Source organism: Lepidochelys kempii, chromosome 2 (assembly GCF_965140285.1).
Source record: "Lepidochelys kempii isolate rLepKem1 chromosome 2, rLepKem1.hap1, whole genome shotgun sequence".
In the NCBI taxonomy this organism is placed as follows: Eukaryota; Metazoa; Chordata; order Testudines; family Cheloniidae; genus Lepidochelys; species Lepidochelys kempii.
In genome coordinates, this window is record NC_136381.1 from 175433794 (window position 1) to 175459195 (window position 25402).

The 25402-nt window shown below is 45.9% G+C and overlaps 2 protein-coding genes across 10 annotated transcripts in view; one reads left to right on the forward strand and one right to left on the reverse strand.

Moving 5' to 3' along the window:
• TPK1 (thiamin pyrophosphokinase 1) overlaps positions 1–16888 on the forward strand; it is a 481390-nt gene extending 464502 nt beyond the window's left edge. For 5 of the 9 annotated variants that reach the window (XM_073332805.2, XM_078851687.1, XM_078851689.1 and 2 more), the window contains one exon: positions 14260–16888. In XM_073332805.2, the coding sequence (XP_073188906.1) occupies positions 14260–14390 (131 nt within the window). In that variant the 3' untranslated portion in view covers positions 14391–16888. Of the gene's footprint in view, positions 1–12811; positions 12909–14259 lie in introns of all 9 variants that reach the window. The other 4 variants (XR_013635371.1, XM_078851690.1, XM_078851688.1 and 1 more) reach the window with 3 other exon arrangements.
• SEC61G (SEC61 translocon subunit gamma) lies at positions 16108–19848 on the reverse strand. The gene is made up of 4 exons (XM_073332806.2): positions 19731–19848; positions 18736–18835; positions 17833–17935; positions 16108–16258 (listed from the first exon to the last, which is right to left on the reverse strand). Exons 2-4 carry the CDS (start codon positions 18827–18829, stop codon positions 16249–16251), a joined length of 207 nt encoding a protein of 68 aa, XP_073188907.1. The 5' UTR covers positions 18830–18835; positions 19731–19848; the 3' UTR covers positions 16108–16248.
• Between the last annotated feature and the right edge of the window lie 5554 nt (positions 19849–25402).

The following is a 25402-nucleotide window of genomic DNA, read 5'->3' on the forward strand; positions in this document are numbered from 1 at the left end:
ATTATTAGGGGTATAGAATGGCTGCCAAATAAGGAGAGATTAATAAGACTGGGACTTTTCAGTGTGGAAAAGAGATGACTAATGTGGGATATGATAGAGGTTTATAAAATCATAACTGGTGTGGAGAAAGTAAATAAGGAAGTGTTATTTACTCCTTCCCATAACACAAGGACTAGGGGTTACCAAATACAATTAATAGGCAGCATGTTTAAAACAAACAAAAGGAAGTATTTTTTCACACAACACACAGACAACCTAGGGAACTCTTTGCCAGAGGATGTTGTGAAGGCCAAGACTATAACAGCATTCAAGAAAGAACTAGGTAAATTCATGGAGAATAGGTCCATCAATGGCTATTAGCCGGGATAGACAGGGATGGTGTCCCTAACCTCTGTTTGCCAGAAGCTGGGAATGGAAAAGCATGGGGAAAAATTGGTGGGTGCTCTGCACCCACCGGCACCCAAGCTCCCTGCCTCGCCCCAGCTCACCTCACCTCCACCTCCTCCCCTGAGCGTCCCCGCTTCTCCTCCCAGTCCTTGCACCGCGAAACAGCTGTTTTGCAGCGTAACAAGTTCTGGGAGGGAGGGGGGAGGAGCAGGAACGCATCACACTCAGGGGAGGAGGCGGGGAAAAGGCAGGGCCAGGGCAGGGATTTGGGGAAGGGGTTGGAATAGGGGCAGGGAGGGGGCGGAGTTGGGGCGGGTACTTTGGGGAAGGGGTTGGAATGGGGGTGGGACAGGGGCAGGAGGGGGCAGGACAGGGGCAGGGCTGGGGACAGTCAAGCACCCACCAGCACCAGCAGAAGTCGGCACCTATGGCTAGATGGACCTTTGGTCTGACCCAGTATGGCCGTTCTTATGTTCTTAATATGTAAGGCTTTGGGGGGTTTTAACCAATTTTTACCAAAAAATTCTCAGGTTTACAAAAGCTCTTGTTCCTTTTTTTCACACACATTTTGGACCACTCAAGTACATGAAAATAGCAATAAAGTTAAGAAAATCCAAAACACTATATTAGGTAGATGTTTATATTAATAATAAATTAGGTGACGTATAAATGCAAGACTGTCTGTTAAAGTAAGGCGATCTATTGGAAAATACACACATGAACATGCGTTTATGTATATCAGTGCTCAAGTCCTAAATAAAGAAGTGCTGAAACTCCCTGGACCTGGCTACCTGCTCTGGAAGGATAGATGGTCAATTGGTAACCTAGTCAGACCTGGGGGACCCCCCAGACCTCACTCCCTGCTCTGGAAAACTGTGAAATTAACTTTTTGCACGGATTTTCACCCTTTTTTAATTTTTGTAATAAACATCGATAATTTCCTGGGAAATTTTAAACAAAATAAAAACCAAAAACGAAGGCCTTGTTAATATGGCATGAATCGGTGTGTAACATAAATTATCAGGAACCCAGAGAACGTAGTGTAGAGAGGAGGACAGAAATAATTAATCATGTCCTGTTTCAGAGTAGCAGCAGAGTAGTATCCGCAAAAAGAAAAGGAGTGCTTGTGGCACCTTAGAGACTAAAATTGTTAGTCTCTAAGATGCCACAAGTACTCCTAATCATGTCCCAATATTCAGATAGAAAACCGTGCTTATAAATGTCTGGGGTTCAAGCCAGAGAAACCAATGAAATGAAGAGTTAAAGCTGCCACTTTGGGTTTGATTCACCTCTGGGTGATGAAGGCTGCAGGCATAGGACCCCTGTGGTGGAAAATCCACTTGGAAGAGGGAGTTGTGGCAATGTAGCACCCCATGCATACACCTCTACCCCACTCCACAGATTGAAGACTGGGTAGTGTTTACTGGAGGATGTAGTAATTCAGTGCAGCCCTTGGGCAGACTCGAAACAGCAGGTGTTCCCCGAGAAACTAAAGCTGCTTCACCCCCACTGGAACTGCGCAACAGGGGAGCATGGTGACAGAAATACCACCTGCTGTCTAAAGGTGAATCACTAATGAAGGGAGACGCACTTGACACCTTTTAACTTGAATTTTCCCCTTTAGTTCATCCTAATAATAAAAAAACACAACTGTGTATGTCGGTGACAGAGATTAAAGTATCACCAACACAGTGAGATTGGGAGGGCATGGCGGGATGAGGGGAGTCAAGAGCCTGGAAGCCCCAGCTGTGCCAGGAGTCTCAGAGCTTGGGAACTGGTGCTTACTGGCTTCCTGTCAGCCTGCCTGATGGAATTTCATTTTGAAATGATTGAAATGAACCATTTTGATGAACATTTTTTAAATTCTAGTTTGCAGAGAATTTCAGAATGCGTGGTACTCATTCCAAACAGGAATAAAACAATATTCTGAAATTCTCCACGAAACAGTTGCTATTCTCCATACAGCTCTGTAGAAAATCACAGTTCATGGTTTATTTTATTTAGGACTTGCAGTTTTCAGCACATCGAGACTAAGAGCCTGATATTTCCTTTCATTTACACCAGTATAAATCGAAGTTAGTCAAGTTACACAAGAGTAAAAACATTGGAGGTGAGAGAAGAATCAGGCTGGGACCTTATAATTTTTAAAAAATAAATAGTAAAGTGAATCCTTGCTCTTCTGCAGGCACACACTGACCTGCAAAGCACAAGCTCATGCATTACTAACATATCCCCATTTAAATGCAGATTTTTTGCTCTTTACACAGGACTTCAGGGAAATCCTCTCCAGATAAATTGTAATAGGATAGCAAATTTGTAATTCAATATTTCACTTTAACGTATGTTTCAGCTTATTGATCTTAATTTTTCTATCACTTTTAATGCAACATTTGCCTGGGGGGAAAGAGAGAGGATTGCATGCATTTTAATAAGGCTTGTAATTAATTATTAGTTATTTCTGATATTCCACATATCTGTGCCACCAGAGACATTGTGCTTATACCCTGGTGCCTATTTTCAATAATGGAAACTGGCAAGGTGTGACCTTACATATTGCTGGAAGTAACTGAGACAGAGAACTGGAAAGTGGAGGAAGGAAAAAGGGAGGCAGACACTTCACCATAAAACCTTTCTGTAACCTGCAAAGAGTAGATGAGCAATTGCTTGTGAGTTCTCAAGCTAGATTGGCTACAACATAACAATATGTACTATGGTGAATAATCTTGCATTGGCCAGGGAATGAAGGGATCAGATATTAACAAATAGAGCTTTACTGTTTCTAGTTTCTGATACTTTGCGAATATTATAACCTAGAATCATGATGTTGTGACACAAACATTAGGATGTAATAAATTTTCCCTGCAAGACTAACAGTTAAACCTAGAAGCTGCATTAGTTCTATTACCTTTGCCAGCTCAACTCTATTTTGCCACACATTACTGCTCATTTGCTGGCTTAAAAATGTGCTTTCTTAATTACACGAGTTGAAATGTTGGCTGGGTGTGAAAGCAAATCATTTGAACTTTTCCATTTGAACTGTGTGAATCAATAAATTGTTGTTTATATCTTTTTGCATGTTCACCTCTGTTTCCATCCTTGCAAAGAAGAAAATCCCATGTAGATAAAGATAAAAGGCTCCCCCTATTGGATAGAAAGGGAGTTATTACTGACAATCTTTCTTTTAACTTATGTTTGTAGTGTTGTTGTCGCTGTGCTGGTCCCAGGGATATTAGAGAGACTTGTCCCTCTTTTAACTCACTTCATTTTTAACATTTTATTCATGAAGATATACTGCTTCTGATATTGTTTTATTAAGATGACAGGTTCTTAATGCTTGCTTTGTTACTGAATTTTGGAGATTTTCATACTTGGAGATGAAACAATAGAAATAATTTTCATAATCTTAAGCAAGGTGCAAAAATATTACTAGTAAACCATCAGATTTATAGAGGAAATGTCCCAGGCTGTACAATAGATAAGTTGTTTGGGGGAGGGGGGTGTTTTTCCCTAAAGCTGCAATGTACAATCTGTGTACTATACTCAAAGATGATAAAATCAAATGTCTGTGAGGCAGTGTAAAGAAATTTTATGACATTTCAGATCATAAACAGCTTCTACAAGCTGACTGTATGTTATAATTGTTTAACTTAATCATCAATTTTTAGTATGAAAGTTCTGATATGCAGAGTTGGTTTCAAAGAAATAAGGTGAACTGCAAAGCTTGCAAAACAAAGCATGCAAACTATTTTAAGGCCTTCTCCAGAGGAAAGCATTCTCCATAGGCCTCTATGACTAGACAGCTGCAGAGGCTGCTCTCTCTTATGAAGGAGTAGTTCTCCCATTGTCTCCAGTCTAATGAAAATACCTAGCTGTTACACAGAGCTTTTCATCAGTGGGTCTCAAAGCAGTTTACAAAGGTCAGTATGATTATCCCCATTTTACAGATGGAGGAACTGAGGCACAGAGACGTGAATTGCTTGCCCAAATTCATCCAACAGGCCAGTGGCAGAGCTGGATATAAAACCCAAGTCTTGCCTACATGTCTGTCCAGTGCTCTAACACGAGCCAGCCATTATGTAGTCAGCCAACATGAACTCCTTCCATTCTTCTGACCTTTATCTAAGAACAACTGTAGCATGAGTCTTATTAGTCCTGGGGTAAATCTGCACCACTGCATGTACACAGAATTCATGTCCACTGCAGATTTCTTTGCTTCCCCGCAGAAAAAATGGCATCTGACAGGGAAGCCGTAAGAGCGGTCACACGCCCCTCCCCAGCAGTGCAGGCATGTCATTTTGGGTGCCTGGAGCAGCTGGCGGAGACGTACAACATGTGGGGGGAGGGTGAGCCACGACCGGTGGCTCCTACCCTTTGCCAGGCTCAGCTGCTAGTCCTGGCTGGGCTGGGGGAGGACAGGACTTTCTATTCCCCTGTAAGGAGTAGCTGGGGCTGGTCAGACCCACACCCAGAAACCTCCCCTGGCTGCAGGAAGCTCCACGCCCCATCGCTCCTCAGCCACAGAGGGAGGGGTCACTACACAGGGAGCTGCACCCCTGTCCACCCAACTCCTGTGCATCTGGACCTCTCATACCGTAACCCCCTGCCGAGCCTCGTCCCCCTGCACCCCTTCACCAAGCCTACCACACTCAACCCCCCACTGTGCCGACCTTCACCCACTGCATCCAGAGTCCCCTTGCACCCAGATCCCCCAGCCGAGCTCCAACCCCCCCGCACTCAGACCTCTCAGCTGAGCCCCAACCCCCTACCTCCACAGCCAGACCACCCCCCGCTGAGCCCCATGCACTCAAACCCCCAACCCGACAAGCCCCACCTCCCTGTACCTGGACCACCCTAATGAGCACTCAGACGCTCACCCACTGAGCCTCAACCAGTTGCACCCAGACCCCCACCCCACCAAGCCCCACTTCCCTAGCACTCAGACCCCACTGCTGAGCCCCTGACACCCAGACCCCTGCAACTAATGCCATTCCCCCATACTCAGACCCCCCACTGAGCGCCAACCACCTTCACCTGGAGCCCCCTGCGGAGTCCCATTGCCCCTGCACCCGGAATCCCCTCAGTGAGCCCCTGTGAATCCCAACCCCCCCCCCCCCCCACACACACACACACACACCCAGATTGCCCCACATAGAATCCTCTCAGTCCACACACTAAGTCCCTCCACACTTGGATCCTGCTGGGCTGAGCCTGCCTGCCCACACCTGGTGTGCCAGGGGCAGGGTCCCAGGGTGTTTCTGGGGCGGGCCTGGCCCTTGCTCTGTGTCAGGGTCAAGTGGAGTCTCACCACCAAGTCCATGTCCCGGGGGGAGCTGCAAGGTGATCTCCCACCTCCATGCAGCCAGTGGCCTGTGCTTCCCACTACTGTCATGCCTCCCCATTTATTCATTGACAACATTTGCAGAATTTTAAAGTATTGTGTGCAGAATTCCGTCAGGAGTTGTTTTGTGTCTGATACAGCCCCCCCAGAACTATAACCTGTATTCTTCTTCGAGTGCTTGCTCACGTCGATTCCATTCTAGGTGTGTATGTGCCCACGTGTGCCGTCCTCAGAGATTTTTGCCTTAGCGGTATCCATAGGGTTGGCAGTGGCGCCCCTTTGAGTGCCGTGCTCATGTGCCAGTGTATCAGGCGCTGCTGACCCAACACCCTCTCAGTTGCTTCTTACCGCCCATGGGAGTTAGTCAGAGTACCCTTCCTTGCATTGCAAGGGCTAGCGGTTTTTTGTCTACTGACTTCGAGCCTTAAGGCCTTGTCAATAATTTGTTTATAGTAGTTAGTGTTAAGTGTAATTAGTAGTTAGCAGTTAGGGCTCCAGGGGGGACTTCACCCCAGGCAGGGCATGCCCCAGGCTCCAGGGTATAAACCTTGCACAGACTGCCACAGGCCTATGCCTCAAGTGCTTGGGGGAACCACACATTAGAGATAAGTGCTGAATTTGTAAAAACTTACGGCCCCGCATGCAAAAGGAGTGGGATATTCGGCCACGGGCGCTCCTCATGGAGTTCACCCTGCCAGGACTCGACAAGTACATTGGCCTTGGTGTGCAGTGCACCCCCGTCACTGGGGCCCAAAGAGAAGACCAAAAAGCATGGCTCCCCAGCACAAGGCAAAAAGGGCCATGGGTCATCGGACAACAGACCTGCTTTGGGCCACCCAGCCACTCTGAAGCTGCACGCTTGTACCTCCCCAGTCAGGACCCTTAGCCCCATGAAGGGTCCACCACCAACTTCCAGGAGCGGCATGGGACCTAAAACCTTGACTGACGCATTCACAGGCTCCCCCAGCGCTGAGCACAGGCCTTCGCCAGCAGTACCTGCCTCAGGAACCGGCAAAGGCTCCCCACAAGGGCAAACGAGTCCCTAAGACCACTCAGTCAGCAGTGGAGTGACGCCAATCCCCCAAGACGAAGCAGCGCTCTCCACCTCCGCACTGCAGATCGCCAGAGTCACAGCCCAGACCTTCTGGGGCTCACCCCCAGTCACTTGTCTCCGCTGACTCGACATGGATTGCCTAGAGGAAGACGCCAGTCTCCATACTACCAATGCCGGTCACCCTCTCAGTACAAGTCCCGATCGCCTGCCTCGTGGGAGCGCTCCACATTGTGTCCCCAGTTCCCATGTCAGACCTGATCTCCCATGTGAAGAACCACCCACTTATCATGGCTCACACCTGCCTGCGATTGCTAGGCCACATGGCTGCCCGGGACCAAGAATGTGCTAGCACAGAGGTGGGCAAACGACAGCCCTGTGGGATCGTCTTGCCTAGCCTTTGAGCTCCTGGCCTGGGAGGCTAGCACCCAGCCCCTCCGCTGCAGCCTCAGCTCGCCATGCCGCCAGCACTCTGGGCAGTGGGGCTGCGAGCTCCCGCTGGGCAGCACAGCGGCGGGGCTGGCTCCAGCTGCACGGCGCGGCTGCCAGACATGCCGCTCAGAGCAGCATGGTAACAGGATGGGGAGCAGGGGGGTTGGATATGGGACAGAGAGTCCCAGGGGGGCAGTCAGGGGACAGGGAGCAGAGGGCAATTGGATGGGGCAGAGGTTCTGGGGGTGGGGGCGGTCAGGGGATGGGGAGCGGGGGGGTTGGATAGGCGTGGGAGTCCCAGGGGGCCTGTCGGGGGCAGGGGTGTGGCTAGGGGGCGGGGACAAGGGACCTTGAGCAGGGGGGGTTGGATAGGGTTGGGGTCCCGGGGGAACAGTTAAGGGTCAGGGGTCCCAGGAGGGGGCAGTCGGGGACAAGGAGCAGGGGGGTTGGATGGGTTGGGGATTCTGAGGGGGGGCAATCAGAGGGTGGGAAGTGGGAGGGTGCAGAGGCCAGGCTGTTTGGGGAGGCACAGCTTTCCCCACCCGGCCTTCCATACAGTCTTGGAACCCCAATGTGGCCCTCCCGCCAAAAAGTTTGCCCACCCCTGTACTAGCAAATCACCTCAGCAGGACCTTCTCATCTTGCCACAAGTGGTCGCTCCATCCAGAGGCAGCCAGTATGATCTTCCAAAAGTGGGGAACTCTCAAAGGTGGACTTGTTCGCATCCCGCCAGATCAGGAAATGCCATGTCTTCTGTTCACTCTGACAGATGGACAGGGGTTCCCTGTCAGATGCTTTCCTGCTTCCATGGTCGGGAGCCCTGATGTACGCCTTCCCGCTGGTACCATTGATCCACAGAGTCCTCATAAAGATCAAATGGAACAGGGTGAGGGTAATCCTGATAGCCCCCGAGTGGCCTCGCCAGCATTGGTTTGGCATGCTGCTGGACATTTTGGTAGCCGCGCCTCTGGACTAGCCCTCTGTGTCTGGACTGTTAGGGGGCTTATTCCTTCACCCACTTACTTCCCTGGTCCTTCTCGCATGAACAGAGAGCAACAATACCCAAAGTCCAAAGGTGCAAACAATTCGATGTTTATTGGGGTGAACTTCCAGGAAGCATGATTCCAGTTTCCTTCCTTAGTATCCTCCTTCCCAGCTCTGACACCACAGAGCCTTATACCTGTGTCCCTGTTCCCATTCCTGCCCTTAGCCAAACATGATTCCAATTTCCCCACCCCCATTCCCTGTTCCCATCCCCCCCACACACACTCACCCACCCACTCACTTCCTGATTGACTGCAGACTATATAGTAAAACTTGAGTTCTGCTTAGCTATGCCTTAACCAATCATTTTCCTGAAATTTAACTAACCAATCCTAACATATTATAACATGATTATGTAACCAATTATATCCCACCACCTTAATTAGTTTACACCCAGCAAAATTAATTATACAGCAGATAGAAACAATCACAGAACCAGACAGAGATTATACAGACAAACAATAGCAAAGTGGGAACTATAATGACAAAACAATACAGAAGTGAGAATTTCACATCCCAGCTATTGATAAGTGAGTTCTTGCCAGACAGGATGCTATCAAACTAAGTTTCCTTTTACATTTTCTAGGCACTTCCCTTTCTCCGGAGGTGATAGGCACTATCAGGACAGGATTGTATTCCTAACAGCCCCATAGCACCTTATTTCAATGTGACTAGTTTGGAATGTGAGGATGTGACCATTGGCTTCCCAGCTTATGGCAGCCTCTGCTGCTTAGCCAAAGGCCTTAGTCTAAGAACAGGGCCTCAGACTGTCACAGTGAGAGAAGGCCCTTACACCAGCAGACAGTGATTTTGATTTTTTCTTTTATACCTCTATAACTAGCCAAGTGATAAGAATACACCTAAATTCTTAGAGTATAGGCCTTTACAGGCAGGCCTGAATATCTATATCCTAACACGGACCTGCTGTCCCAGAACCACGGCAGTCTGCTGCACCCAAACCTGGAGGCGTTGCACTTGACAACATGGCTGCTTCATGGCTGAATGCGGAAGAGTGTGAATGCTTGACCCATGTGCAACAGGTCTTGCTGGGTAGCAGAAAGCCCTCCACTAGAGCGACTTACTGGGCGAAGTGGAAAAGATTCACATGCTGGGCTATAGATCAGTGCGACCGGGCCGAGCAGGCCTCGCTGCAGGTGATTCTGGATTATCCTCAAACTTCAGGCCTTGTTCCTGTCGTCTATCTGGATCCACCTGGTTGCTATTTCAGCTTTCCACACATCTCTCCCTCCTGTTCTAAGGAAGATCGGTCTTCGCGCATGACATGACGGCCTAGTTCTTGAAAGGTCGGAGCATCTTTACCGTCATGTCCGGGATCCTGTCTCTCCCCTGGGATTTGAATTTCATGCTTATGGGGCCTCCCTTCGAACTCTCTCTCTTCTCCTTCTCTCCTGAAGGTTGTGTTCCTGGTGGTGGTTACGTCCTCCCGCAGAGTGTCTGAGGTCAGAGCGCTTACATCAGAACCACCCTATATGGTGTTCTACAAAGATAAGGTCCAGTTGCAGCTGCACCCAGCATTCCTGCCTCAGGTAGTTTCCCAGTTTCATACTGGCCAGGACTTTTTCTTTCCGAAATCCCATAAATCTGAAGAGGAGAGCAGGTTACACGCTCTGGACATCCGGAGGGCGCTGGCCTTCTATATCGATAGGATACGGCCGTTCCATAAGTCAACGCAGCTGTTTATTGTGGTGCAGACAGGATGAAAGGTTGCTCAAAGGATTTAATCCTGGATCACAGCCTGCATCCGATACTGCTACGAGCCAGCGAGTGTGCCTCCACCGGCGATAGTCGAAGCGCACTCAACTGGAGCGCAAGCATCATCAGCGGCTTTCTTAGCCTAGGTGCCGATCCAAGAGAGCTGCTATCTGGTCTGTCCACACGTTTACATCCCATTATGCACTGACCCAGCAGGCTTGGGATGATACTGGCTTCGGCAGGGCAGTGCTGCAAAACCATGAACTTTGAGCCCACCTCTATTGGCACTGCTTGTGAGACACCTAGAATGGAATCGACATGAGTAAGCACTCGAAGACAAAAAACTAATTACCTAGCTTTCATAACTGTTCTTCAAGATGTGTTGCTTATATCTATTCCATTACTTGCCCTCCTGCCCCTCTGTCGGAGTTGCCAGCAAGAAGGAACCGAGGGTGTAGGGTCGGTGGTGCCTGATATATCGGCACATGAGCACAGCACTCAAGGGGGCCCCACTGCCAACCCTATGGATACCGCTAAGGCAAAAATCTCCGACAACCGTGCACATTGGCACGTGCACACCTAGAATGGAATGGACATGAGCAACACATCCTGAAGACCAACAGGAAAGGTAAGTAACCAGTTTTGGGGCAGGGTATGGTCTTGACCTAACACAGTACAGACGCTTCCCGGTTTACACAAGACCCGACGTACACAACTTCGCATTTACAGAAAAAGTTCCATAAACCAGAAATAGGATTTTCGAGTTGCAGAAATTGTTGTGTAACGTATGGGTATGTTTTTCCAACTTAAGCAAAATTTGAGTTATGGAAGGCTTTCCGGAACGGAACGATTCTGTAAGTCAGGGGGTGTCTGTAGCTGTTTCCTGTTGAATTTCTGTATTCTCGTATGGCAGTCATGCTGTGGGGGAATGTCATCAGGATGGGGGAGTAAAAAGCAGATGCCTCTGTGATCCGAAAGGTTTCCCAGACTTTTAGCAACTTAAGGAAGAATTTTGAAGGGACTGTGTGAATTGGACTCTACCATAATGAATGCTGACAGAGGAGAGAAGCCTCTCCTTGACAGTCCCAAGTCAGGAACTAAAGTGAGGGTAGGGCCCATTGGAGCAGCAATTGAAGGTTTGACCTGAGGAAAGATTTCTTGAAAGTAAGTATATTAAAAAGTTAGGCCTAGTTCTTGTCTATCCTACTTCTTGAGGCCATGCAGAGGGATTGCTTTGCCCTAGATTTATGGCAACTCCCCTAGTTTGTGATTTAAGATGAGGGAGACAGTCCAGCACAGTGAGTTGTGGGAGGCAAGGAGCTAGTCAATACACATGAACTGCCCAACCCACATTCATGTCTGCAATGGGAATTTTACTTTCTTTGGGCTGCAGGTAAAGCAGCCCACTACTTAGTTGAAAAATGTAACTTTGTACGCTTTGTGCTCCCAGAAAGCAAAGACTTTTTCATTTATATTGGGCCACTTTATTGCAAATCCAGAGTGGTCCAGCTTCAGATCCAGCAGAACCGATGCATTTTTGCTGCATAAGTTAACAAGGTGGAGACCACAGACAGGGTCTTGCTGGTCTCTACACGCTCCTGAGCTCTGTTTCTGAAGGTCTCCCTGTACCCTGACATGTAGATTGTGCTACAATTTTGTGAACTATATGCTTATTTTACCCATCAGCTAGTAATAATGTAACTGATGGATAAAATAAGTACCTTTCATTAATATTTTCCTCGAATGTGGCTTGCAAAGGCCTTAGCCTTGTGACACTGCTTAGCAAAAATTGCAGATAATCTTGGAGTTCATGCTCTTGTTAAGCAGAAATTGGTACGGGTCTTACTGATCTTAAAATACACGGATGGATGGATATAATAATCTTTATATAGAGAGCCCTGCAAATCCACGGAGCATTTTTGTGGATAGTGGAGCGAATGCAGATACAACAGCACAGGGCTCTATGCATCTGGAGTGGAGACAGAGACTCATTTACACAGGGCCGAGCCAAGCTGAGCCTTGCCTAACCAAGTCCCAAACCACTTTGGAGGAGCTTTGCCTCTTCCCAGCACCTGCTGGGTGGCTTATAAAGTGCAGCCGGGTCCCCGGTCTCCATTTGCGGCAGCAGCAGCCACTTCCCCCCACCATTGGGGCTATGAAGCCAGGAAACACATCCAGGAAAAGGAAATGCAATTTCTGACAGAACCTGGAGTGCTTTAAATAGTGGTAAAAAGTCATCTCTGCGGGCTGGGAGCAGCAAGAAGGGAGAGTGAGAGGGGAAGGGGGAAAAAGGAAAAAAGGGAGACAGTCAGCTCCTGGCAGGGGATGGAGAGAGCATGAAGTACCAAGGAGCCAGGCCGCCTGGCTGACGGCTTGGGGAGCAGAAGGATGAAAATGAGCCAGGGGAGAAGTAGGAAACAGGAGCCCATCCCCAGCCTCTCAGGCTGGGTCCCCGCAGGGAGGGCAGACCCATAGGTGCAGCAGGGGCTCCAAGCCTGGGCCCCGTCCTGTCCCCCGGGGCAGCAGGCCCGATACCTGGCAGGTACATGTTTAGCAGCAGCAGCTGGGCTCCAGTGCCATGCCTCATGACAGTGCCTGTCCCACAGCATCCAGCTTGGGCATCCTGGGGGGTGGGGGGGAATTCTGGGGATTAGCCCAGCATGGTTCAATGCTGCCTTGCACCCTTCCTTCCACTAACAGAGGCATCGTACAGCCTCTCATGATTCTGTACTCCTGCCGGGTCTCTTCTGTGTTTTCCCTTCCCTTCAAGCTCTCAAAGTCTCTCTCAGGGGTGAGGCAGTCCTCACACCCACTGCCCTGACTATTTCACTCCTGTATTGACTTAGGCAGTCTTCCCGTTCACTGCCACTCTGCAGCGTATGGAAGGGGAACCCAGGCCCATCCTCTACTCTGGGTTCCAGTCCAGAGCTCTACTGTGAGCAGGTAAGATCTGGTTCTTCCCAAAAAAGAACATAAGAATGGCCCTACTGGGTCAGACCAAAGGTCCATCTAGCCCAGTTTCCTGTCTTCCCAACAGTGGACAGTGCCAGGTGCCTTAGAGGGAATGAACAGAACAGATAATTCAAGTGATCCATCCCCTGTTGCTCATTCCCAGCTTCTGGCAGCTCATTGCCAGGTTGGTGGTAGAAGGTGACCCAAAAGTGAATAATAGCCTTTGCCTCTTTATCAGGCTGTGTATGGAACAAGCTCACTTCCTGAGCACCTCAGCTATAAGAGAAATTGCTTAGAATAGTGGTTCCCAAATTTTCGTATGTGGAGCCTTGCTGATGTATCTCAGTTCCTACTGTAGTTACATTAAAAAATAAAAATAATCATTCTAATATGAACAAGCTTTAATGACTAGAGATGTTGATATCTAGTGTGATTATGTGGTGTACATCATCTTGCATGGGAGATAATATGTGGCAAAAGGCACAGGTACACCCCAACCTTTAAATTGGTGGAAAGGAGGTGGTAACAGAGTATGACAGTTCTCTTTTTAATCATACTGACCTTTAAAGATCCCATGGTACTTCATGCAAGTGTAAAGGAATCAACCCTGCTATCTTGGCCAGATTCCAATTTGAGTAATTACAATTCTGCCTACCTAAAATTCCCCTTGCAGGAATTTCACTTGGCTACTACATTCAGTTCCCTTCCTAAACTATTCCTGTGCATTGTTAAACAGCTGCTTTCTTCTACCCCTGGGTTTTCTTCATTCCAAAAGGAGATGACGCCTATATTTTGTTTATGAATCACTCTGGGCGAAAAAAGTACTTGCTTCATGTAAGTTGTTTCCTTCAACTGCCTTTCAAAAACACCTTTTTTAAAATGTGGATTGATGACTGAATTACAGCTGAATTCTTAACTTAACCTGCAGAGGAAAATGAAGAATCCTCTCTCACCTATTCTTATTTTCAATTAGTTTATGCATAAAAATAAATTTCAAACACACACGCTACTGTCAGTTACTGTCCTGTCCTTTAAGAGTGGTTGCATTTTACTTTGTTATTCTGTAGTAGAGATGATGGATTTATTTTTAATTTATACAGAATTACCTTTAAGATGGCACATACTGGTTCAAGAATGGTTTGGATATAAAAATTTAGGGGACAAAAGGATATATATTCTTAGAATATATTGTCCTCATTGCAATCAACAGGAAATCGAAATCTCCTTAACCGGAGAAGAAATACATGTCACTTCATTTGCTTATTTGGCAGTTTGTTCCTTAAATGCCTTTCTAAAGAGATTTTTCCTGGTGTTTATTTAAATTATTTTTTATTATTTACAGCTAACCATGTGCTAAAGTTTGGAACGCTTGTCAGCACTTCAAATACCTACGATGAATCTGGAGTTGTGACCATAGAAACAGATAAACCGTTGCTGTGGACAATGGGTATCAAAAATAAGCAAAATTCTTAAGATTACAACTGCCTTTTTTTCAGCTGACTGAAGACTTTAAACATGTTGGAAAATTTCACTCATTAACAGAAAATTATTGTGGCAGGAATCAAAATAAAATTCTTTTTTTTTTTTTTTTTTTTCGGAAGAGCAGAGGGAAGGGAAAGATAGTGGAGTTTAATAAGTCAAGTGAAAAATCTTTAGGAAGATAGTAGTGACAAAACTGACTGAATAACTCATTCTAGTTCCGTGCATAGGACACATGCACTTCCTAAACCAGCAGCACTGAAAGGGACTAATGGGCATAGACTGACCGACTCTTACTCCTTGCAGGAGTGTGTCCAGATTAGGTTTTATTACTACTGTTAAATCAGTGGTTAAAGAATCTCTTCTCGAGTCAAATTTTAATTGATGTATTATGTATATTTTTGACTTATACAAAATTAGTACAGCAGTATTGTAAGTAATCCTTTTGCTGTTTAATGTGACTAGAACAGGCTGATCTTCTGCCCTGCTGTTTAGTAACATAGATTTTAAGTCTACTTCACTTGAGTTAATTGCAAATTTTAAAGGAAAACAGCAATAAATACCACTACAGTGAAGCTCAGAATAGCAGGCTGAGTATTTCTTTTAATGCTGCTGTCTGTGCTGCCATTTTACTTCTACTTTCCAGCATTAGGTACTATTTACAAACTTCTAATTAACAGAAGGTAAGCAGCATTCAACTAATCAAGTGCTCGTAAACTATCAGTGTGCAAGCTTTTATAGATTAAAACGTTCAGACTTAGGGATAGCTCAGTGGTTTGAGCATTGGCCTGCTAAACCCAGGGTTGTGAGTTCAATCCCTGAGGGGGCCATTTAGGGATTTGTGCCATAAATTGGGGATTGGTCCTGCTTTGAGCAGGGGGTTGGACTAGATGACCTCCTGAGGTCCCTTCCAATCCTGATATTCTATTATTAATAACAACTGTATGAGCTTTGTAGGCAGAAGTTCATGCAGGTTCTTTAAACAACTGGATAAAGTTGCATTTTAATTTGGTTATCACAGCAGTCTCTTCAAATTTTACACACGGGTATATTTTCTTTTAAAGGGTTTGTTAATTTAAGGTGGCACAGAACGCATACATCATTGAATAGATGCTAAACACGATGGTATATAACAAATTTAGTGCTAATGTTGGTGTCAAGTTGCACCATCTTGAAAAGCGCTATAAAGACAGTAGTGGAATCCAAAACTGTTTGGTAAGGAAGGATAAGGGCCCTGAGCTGATCTGTAAGTACGTCTGTAATATATGTATTTCAGTTGCTGCCTCTTAAAGAGAGTGTTTAGAACAAGATCTGAAAAACTAAACTACTTTTTGTAAGTAAAACCAAAGATCACATCAATTTAAAGACTAGAGCAAAATCTTTTCAGCTTGTTTTGTGCTTCTAACAGTATTTTATACAGGCACATTCCCTCTCCACCCCCCAGGTTACAAGACACAATATAGGAAAATGGAAGTAGGTTAGTATTTTTAACCTGAATAGATTTAGAGTTGGTTTTTAGTACCACCTAATGCTGGGCCAAAAGTAATATGTAAAAAATTATTCTACTGCTCAAAGCAGTAAACCAAGAAAGGCAGTTCAGTCACCTTACCTCATCTTGTACAACTAGCAGCACACAGTGATAAGTTATTTACTGAGCCTAGAAAGTTCAAAGAGTCAGTAAAACAAAATGAGACCAACTCAGATATCAAGCTTGTTTTAAATCTTAGCCTGGTTTATAGCAGTAAACAAACAAGATACAGACTTATGGAATATTAGTAAGCAAAAAAGCCCCCCACACCCGACCCCCATTGTCCATCACTCCAAACTTCAGGTAACAGATCTTGATGAGTGTTCAGCCACCACTGTAGAACAAGAGAATTTGATCAGTGTCAAGTAAGACTGCTATCTTAAGTTAGATCATCCCATTCTAACTGGAACAAAGTCCCCACTATGCCTTAAAAACAGCACAGACATTACACAGCTCCTTCTCTGAGACAGGTTTCTTAATTTGAGGATCATACCACTCTTGCTCCAAAAGGGGTAGTAAACAGATGTCAGAGGAGTCCCGATACTTTTGCTGTAATATGCGTCCCTACTAGGGAAATGATTGAGAACAACTTTTGGCAAAACAATTGCTATTTTAACCAATTAAGAAGCCTTAACTGAAGTGTTTGAAACCTTCAATATCAGTGATTTTTGTAGTGCTACTTACCAGATTGATTTAAGGTTCAATGTTCATATGCAAAAGCTTAATACACAAATTGTGGTATATTGTACAAAAGTTATGATTATGTAAAATTGGAAACACTGCTTTACTTTTAATAAAGTTATTTTTAATACTATTTATTAGCTTTGTTGGGTGACTTCTTCCAATACAACCTCAAGACTATATGGCTCATTTATACACATTCTCTGCAAGTGTTCAGGTCACTTGGTGAAATTTCTAAAAATTTCGTGAAAAGTTAAAGAATGCAAAATCCAAACAAACTATCCACTGTATTATCTAAACATGCACTCATTTTAAAAAAGTCTGCATATTTATATTGTGTTTTGACAAATAAAGCTTCTATTTTCAAAGTTTCAATTATTTTGGTAATTTATTTCAAAATACCTGTCAACAATACACACAATGACAAAAAAAGATTCCCCCAGGAGTTAAAGAAACCCTCTGACAACCCAGTTCCTGTTGGGAGGTATTGGAGGGGGCTGTGCGGTCCCCAGATCCCAGACACCTGCACTCCCCTCCCTCCAAGCCCAGACATCCGCACCCCACTCAGGAACATATACACCCCTCCTCCCAGAGCCCAGCTGCACGCACCCCCAATTTCTTTACTGTCCCACCATGGGATTGTGCAACCCTGCTCTTCCTCACCCTCTGCCAGAGCTGGGTCTCCCAGGCCCTCTCCTGTCCCCAGAAGAATGAGGATCAAGCTGAGCAGCCTGGCACACCACTTACTGTAAGCTGTGCTCTGCTGAGTCCAGTGGCCCCTAGTGGTGGCCAGCAGCTCTGCAGCCCAATTCTGCCTGGGAAATATGTAATTCTGCACAAATTCTGCATTGCACAGTGGTGCAGAATTCCCCCGGAGTATTTAAATGTTCAACATTTAGCTTCTAAACCTCTTCGGCCATCTTCTCTCATCTACAAGTGCAATGATAGTACTAAAATTTTGCAGTATATTATTTAGTAAACAAAAGATGAAGCACTAATATCTGAAAGCAAAATCGATTTACTGAAAACTCCTAACTGTTTACAAGATATATATGAAGTTGCTGAAGTGCTCATGTACTATAGTGATGGGGAGTACATAAGTTATTGGATAAATGAATACCAAAAGTTATGTTCATTGAAATACTAAGTTTAGTTATCAGTTCAATTCTGAACACTGTGTTATTCTTGTTCGGATACTAGCATTAGCCTTTTATCAGATTTACTTACACAATGATGTTGTTGATAGGGATATGGATCAATTTCACAAAGAAACCAATAAATCCCATTATCGCAAAACCTATTGCTGTTGCCATGGCAATCTTCTGGAATTCTGCAATTTAAGAAATTATCGGTTTTAGTCCTGTAAATTTAAACCTACCACTTAAAATGCAGATTAGGTTATTACAATGACCATGGAGATTTGTGCCTTTGAAAGTTTCTCCCAATGTTAAGATAAAAGACACTTTAGAAGTGTCATTTAGATGGTAATGCCCAGAGACAGACAGTTATTTCATTTCTAAAAATAACCCAAGTTTTATTAATGCTAGGTTTCCAGGGATTAATACTTATAGGATTACAAAATATAGAATCATGCATTACTTAAAGCCAGATAAGCTAACTTGAACTTTTAAGTCACTGACAATACTGTTAACAAAGTACTTAAGCATTCAATTTCCAAAAGAAAATAAGCGAAATCAAGTTAGTGACAATGGAAAAGATTAATTTGAGCAGACTAAACATCAGGATGTGAAGTGTCCATAGAAACCATCAAAAGGATTCTGAAATTAAGAAATTTACATTTCAGAACACTTCAGCTGTGTAGAGTGCTTCAGAAACTCACTACCATACTGCTATCACAAGTTTGACTTCAGCAAAATGTATACCAGGAAAAAAAAAAAAACTTTCAAATTAGTTTGGTTATACGCAGAATTAAGTGCATCTCATGATTTTTCAGACAAAACTGGCTTGCTACATAAATGCAGAACTAAGAGAATCAGTCAACGTGAAAAATAGACATCAGTATGCCTATAAACACATGAAGTTCCTGTTCTTTGTGTTTCAGGCAATATCATAAGATAGAAAACTGAAGCGAAATGAGCATTATGGCCCTAGTTTTTTTGCATACTTTACCTTTTCTGTCTGGCTTAGTGCATCTTTTAACAAGCCTGATGGAATCTTTTACAAATTGACGACTGGGCTCAACAAATTGCATTACTTGATCCATGATTGCCTGCAAGAGTGTTACATTTTAATACACAGATTGTTGCAAGAATCATTTTGAAAAATCATTTCACATCTTACATAAAGAGGCAAATCCTCCCTTTGCCCCTCTGCTGGTCTTCTTTAATGTACATTAAACATTGAATGTGAAAACTGTTAACACTTTAATCACACACAAGGTCAGGATTCTATGTTGTTGTTTTTTTTAACAAAGATGTTAAAAATCCGTATTTTGTTGCAGGGTATTTTCCTTTTTCTTGTGGAATTAGATCGCCCAACATTTGATATATTCACACTAGCTTTTATTATTTGTATTACCACACCGGCTAGGAGCCGCAGTCAGGAAGCAGGACCCTGCTGTGATTCACTTCTAGGTACTGCTCCCTGAAGAAGAGGAATGACTCGTCAAGCTCTCCACGGCGGGTGTCGAGGGGGACAGGGAGCTGGCAGAGGGAACGGGGCGGGAGGAGGGAACCACGGGCGCTGCCCAGGCTCAGGGCTAGGCGGGTTTATAGCCGGGATTTTGCGGACCACCCACAACCGAGGCTTCCGCCAGACTCCCGATCTCTTTTCCCTTGACCCCCGCTCCACTTACGGAGGGCGCCGGCCCCAGCCCTCCAGGCCAGCCCCAGACACGAGCGCAGCGACCCCCGGGCCCGCTGCGAGGCTCGCCGGCCCGTCACAGCCCCAGGAGCGGCCGCAACGTAGGGGAGGGCGGGGGGGGGGCGGAGACGGCGGGCCCCCCCCCAGAGCTACCGAGAGGGAGCCGGCGGCGAGCGCCCAGCGCGCTGCCCCGGGGACCCCGCACGGAAAGCGGCGGCGCTCGGCCGCCTTGGCTCCCCGCGCAAGAAGCGCCGTCCCCTCCCGCACCGGGCCCCTGGCGGAGGAGCCGCTCCCGCTCTCACCTCGGGCTCCGGGACCGAACGAACCGCTCGCGCTAAGGACACGTAGCAACTGCAGACTCCACGGCCGAGGAACCGGAAGAAGAAACTTGCCCCGGAACTTACGCCCCCCTCTCCAGGCCGCCGTCACAGGCTCCCCGCTGGGCCCACGGCAGCCTGAGACCGGCCCCCTCCCCTCCCGAAGGCATGCGCTCTGAGGCGCTTTGTGGCAGGCCACGCCCACTCCCTCGTGGGTGGGGAGAGGATGGGCATTGCAATCTGCGGCTGCGCAGATGGAGAGCGTCAGGCGCTGAAGAAGGGACGGGGGGCGTGGAGCGCTGGAGTGTGGTGCGCGCGGGGGCGGGGTCGCGCGCGTCTCTCTCGCTTCTGTGTGTAGGTTTCAATACGGCCCATCCCCCCGCTGGTCCCCGTCGTTGTTGGGGACGTAACAGCCCCCGTTCTCGTTTTTACTGACTGGTTACATTGCCATAATGGAGCGTCCCATAGTAGCAGCAGCTACTGTGTTAATACACTGTGTTAATTGTATTGCAGGAGAGACTGTGAGCCCCATTCAGATATGAGGACCCCCGGCACTGTGCAAGGTGCTGTACAAACGTAGAGCAAAAAGAGGGGCTCTCCTTCCTTCTCTGCACAGGGACTCAATGCACCTCTTGCAAGCATTACCCATCTGGGGAGCCTCTGGGCTACAGTTTCCCATGGTGGGCTCTTCCCAACAGACAATACAGTGGAGGGGAGTCCTATAGGCAGCCAGTGGGGCAGTGGCTGTTATTTTCCTTGTTTTGACGTGTAAGGGATTTCTGCTGTTTTAAAATAACATGCAACCCCAGGGGCACCATTTTTTTTATTTGTTAGGCAAGAGGAAAATCCCCTGCCCTAATAGAGCTCAAATTTTCACATCTGGTTGCCTGAACTTGGCTTCAAAATCTGTATTAGGCACCCACACAAAAATGGACAGAATTTTCAAAAGTGCTGAGGAACCCCAGCTTCCACTGGCTTCAGTGTGATTGTCTGGGGGTGAGGGGGATGCTCAGCAGTGGTAAAAATTAGACCTCTTCTATGCACCTGTCCAAATATGTATCAGGAGCCTAACTTCAGACACCTAGGATCCAAAAGCCCAGAGGTAAGTCAAACACATGGTGACCTGGGAGAAGGGTTAGACTCTGGGGGGAGCATAGGCCATTAGAGCAGGGACAAAGGAGAGCCAAGAGGATATGGGGGAAATGAAATCAGTATCTTACATGTGTGTATACTAAAGCAAGAAATATGGGGAATAAACAGGAAGAACTGGAAATACTAGTGAATAAACACAACTATGACATAGTTGGCATCACAGAGACTTGGTGGGATAATACACGACTGGAATATTGATATAGACGAGTACAGCTTGCTGAGGAAGGAGAGGCAGGGAAAACAGGGAAGAGCTGATGCCTTGAGCATCAAAGATGTATACACTTGGACTGAGGTTGAGATGGAAGTAGGCTACACACTTGTTGAAAGTTTGGGTAAGGAGACAAGGGGTAAAAAAGCAAGGGTGATGTTCTGCAAGTTCTTAGAATGCATTGGAGATGATTTTTTATTTCAGAAGGTGGAGAAAGCTACTAGGGGAGAGGCTGTTTTATTCTTATTTTGACAAATAGGGTGGAACTGGATGAGCGTTTAAAAGTGGAAGGCAGCTTGGGTGAAAGTGAGCATGAAATGACAGAGTTCATGATTCTAAGGAATGGAGGAGGGAAAACAGCAGAATAAAGATAATGGATTTCAAGAAGGCAGATTTTATCAAACTCAGAGAGTTGGTAGGTATGATCCCATGGGAAGCAAGACTAAGGGGAAAAACAGTTCAAGAGAGCAGTTTTTCAAAGAGACAAGGCACAAGAAGAAACTATCCCATTGTATAGGAGAGATAGGAAGAGATGACCTTGGCGTAACCAGGAGATCTTCAATGATCTGAAACTCAAAAGAGTCCTACAAAAAGTGGAAACTAGGTCAAATTATGAAAAATAATACAAACATCCTGGAATATAAACAACATAAGCATGTAGGGACAAAATTAAAAGGGCCAAAGCACAAAATGAAATTAAACTAGCTAGAGACATAAAGGGGACCAGGAAAACATCCTACAAATACATTAGAAGCAGGAGGAAGACCAAGGACAAGGAAGTCCCATTACTCAATGATGGGGGAAAGATAATAACAGAAAATGTGGAAATGGAACAAACTTTTTTGTTTCAGTTTTCACCAAGAAGGTTAGTAGCTATCGGACATCTAACACGGAACGACAGTGAAAATGTGTAGGATCTGAGGCTAAAATAGGGAAAGAACAAGTGTCAAGGTTCCTCCCCTACTCTGAACTCTAGGGTACAGATGTGGGGACCTGCATGAAAAACCTCCTAAGCTTATCTTTACCAGCTTAGGTCAAAACTTCCCCAAGGTACAAAATATTCCACCCGTCGTCCTTGGATTGGCCGCTACCACCACCAAACTAATACTGGTTACTGGGGAAGAGCTGTTTGGACGCGTCTTTCCCCCCAAAATACTTCCCAAAACCTTGCACCCCACTTCCTGGACAAGGTTTGGTAAAAAGCCTCACCAATTTGCCTAGGTGACTACAGACCCAGACCCTTGGATCTTAAGAACAATGAACAATCCTCCCAACACTTGCACCCCCCCTTTCCTGGGAAATGTTGGATAAAAAGCCTCACCAATTTGCATAGGTGACCACAGACCCAAACCCTTGGATCTGAGAACAATGAAAAAGCATTCAGTTTTCTTACAAGAAGACTTTTAATAAAAATAGAAGTAAATAGAAATAAAGAAATCCCCCCTGTAAAATCAGGATGGTAGATATCTTACAGGGTAATTAGATTCAAAAACATAGAGAACCCCTCTAGGCAAAACCTTAAGTTACAAAAAAGATACACAGACAGAAATAGTTATTCTATTCAGCACAATTCTTTTCTCAGCCATTTAAAGAAATCATAATCTAACACATACCTAGCTAGATTACTTACTAAAAGTTCTAAGACTCCATTCCTGGTCTATCCCTGACAAAGTCAGACTATAGACAGACACACAGACCCTTTGTTTCTCTCCCTCCTCCCAGCTTTTGAAAGTATCTTGTCTCCTCATTGGTCATTTTGGTCAGGTGCCAGCGAGGTTACCTTTAGCTTCTTAACCCTTTACAGGTGAGAGGAGCTTTCCCCTGGCCAGGAGGGATTTCAAAGGGGTTTACCCTTCCCTTTATATTTATGACAAGTTAAAAATTACTTAGACAAATTGGATGTCTTCAAGTTGGCTGCGCCTGATGAAATACGTCCTAGATTACTCAAGGAGCTGTCTGAGGAGATATGAGCCATTAGTGATAATCATCGAAAACTTATGGAAGACTGGAGAGATTCCAGAGGACTGGAAGAGGGCAAATATAGTGCCCATCTATAAAAAAAATGGGAATAAGGGCAACCTGGGGAATTACAGATCAGTCAGCTTAATTTCAGTGCACGGAAAGATAATGGAACAAATAATCCATCAATTTGCAAATACCTAGAAGATTATAAGGTGATAAGTAAAGTCTTTTTTTTTTAAGCAGAAAAGAATTTTATTTGTATAACACTTACAAAAATCACCAAAAAGGAAAAAACAAAACTATGCAACAAAACAAAAGCAAACGCAAGGTATACCACAGCAGCCTTCAGGAGGGAGAAGTGTTCAGGCTAGCCTGGGCCCAGAGCAGGGGGGCTTCCTCGACACTCATGGTCTTCCACCCTCCTGAGTTACCTGGTGGTCTAGAGCGGGGGGGGGCTTCCTCGACACTCGGGGTCTTCCACCCCCTCGAGTTACCTAGTGCCATGCCCAGTGTCATCAATTATTCCTCTCCTGAGAGTGTCCCACAAGATGGGCACGGCTGCGGGGTGGGCAGTTTGGGGGAGGGGGAGGATGTACACCCACGTGTGATAGGACCCTTCCTAGGTGATGGTGATGATGGTATCCACAGCGGCAATGGCTGGGGCTGGGGTCTCTCACTCTTCCCCTCAATCAAAGGGTCAGATGGAGGGAACCGGACAGGGTCACCGAGCAGAGAACCTCGGACAGCGCCCACCGCTCCTCGAAGGCGTCAAGGGAGTCGGTGGACGCTGCCCAGAGGAACTCCGCCCAGATACGTGAATGTACTGAGGATCGGAAAACGGCCCTACAGTTGCAGGAGGCTTCATTGACCAACCTCCTCTCTCTGGTTTTATAGATGGCTGTTTTAGCTAGGGCTAGGAGGAGGTTAACCAGGAGATCCTGCGACTTTGTGGGGCCATGGATGGGGAGAGTGTAAATAAAAAGGTGAGGGGAAAAGTGCAGCCAAAAGTGTAATAAAATATTCGTGAGGAGCCGGAAAAGGGGCTGCAGCCTGGCACACTCTAAATATATGTGTGCCAGGGTTTCCCTCACGTCGCAAAAACGGGAAGTATCCGGGATGGGGGTGAACTGCGTCAAAAACACGCCTGTGCTCACAGCTCCGTGAAGGAGCCGCCAGCTAATGTCCCTGACGGGCCTCGGGACCAAGGTGGAATACAGGCTGGCCCACCGGAAGTAACAGTCAACACGGATTTGTCAAGATCATGTCAGGCCAACCTGTTATAGGATGTTGTGTAGTAACAAGATAGATGGGCTGATAACTATTCTAATTCAGGGCTAGTCTACACTGGCAAAGCTTTAACATGGCTTGTGTGGTTGCTCTCCCAGCGCTCTAAAAAAACCCACCTCCACGAGGGGTGTGGCTTCCAGCACTGGTGCACCGTCTACACTGGTGTTAACATTGCTGAAAATTTGTGCTCAGGGGGATGTTTTTTCACACCCCAAGCGAGAAAGTTGCAGCACTGTAAATTGCCAGTGTAGACAAGCCCTTAGTTGTTTAGCAGGACCCCCACCCCATAGACAGATGCTGGAGGGGTAAAAGATCCTATCATCTGGTATTGCTTAAAATAAAATAGATCATGATAAAGGTGTAAAGCAGGTAAGTAATTTATTGAAGGGTAAGATACAGTAGTGGGAGAGGGGGAAGCAACATATATAAAACAGATCAAACTGAATATATAACAGCTCGGTGGTTTATATTCCAAGGCAGGCTTGAAGCCCAGACCCTACCGATTACCATAACAGACTACAGGCATGTGAATAACAATTAATGTTACTTTCAGATGGATGACACCGAAACACAAAACAGACAGCGTGTCAACTCAGTCTGTCTCAGCTTCAGCGGGAAGGATCCAGAACTTCAGTTGTGATGTTGGAAGCTCACAGGAGGAACTCAGATCAGATATGCTGTTACTCAGGTAAACTCTGACTCCTTGGCTCTGTTGATCTTGCCCCTTGAAGACTGCACAGATAGAACTGACATGGGCTGCCTCCAGGGTGGACAGCACCAGTGACTGGCTCACTGGGTTTATATATATCCTTCTGTCTCTGGACAGATTAGTTTAGGGTCAGGTAGTACTTTCTCACCTTTGTGGTTGCAAGGTAGATTAAGCTTCTGAGGCAATCAATCAGGAAATTACGCCTCAGAAAGGGCGCCAAACTAATTGGGGAAGAATGACACAAATATGGAGTTCCAACTACAGCTTACGAAATTCAAGATGGTAATTTCAATAAAATCACAAAATAACATATAAAAACAGTTCTAATAGTACATCAAA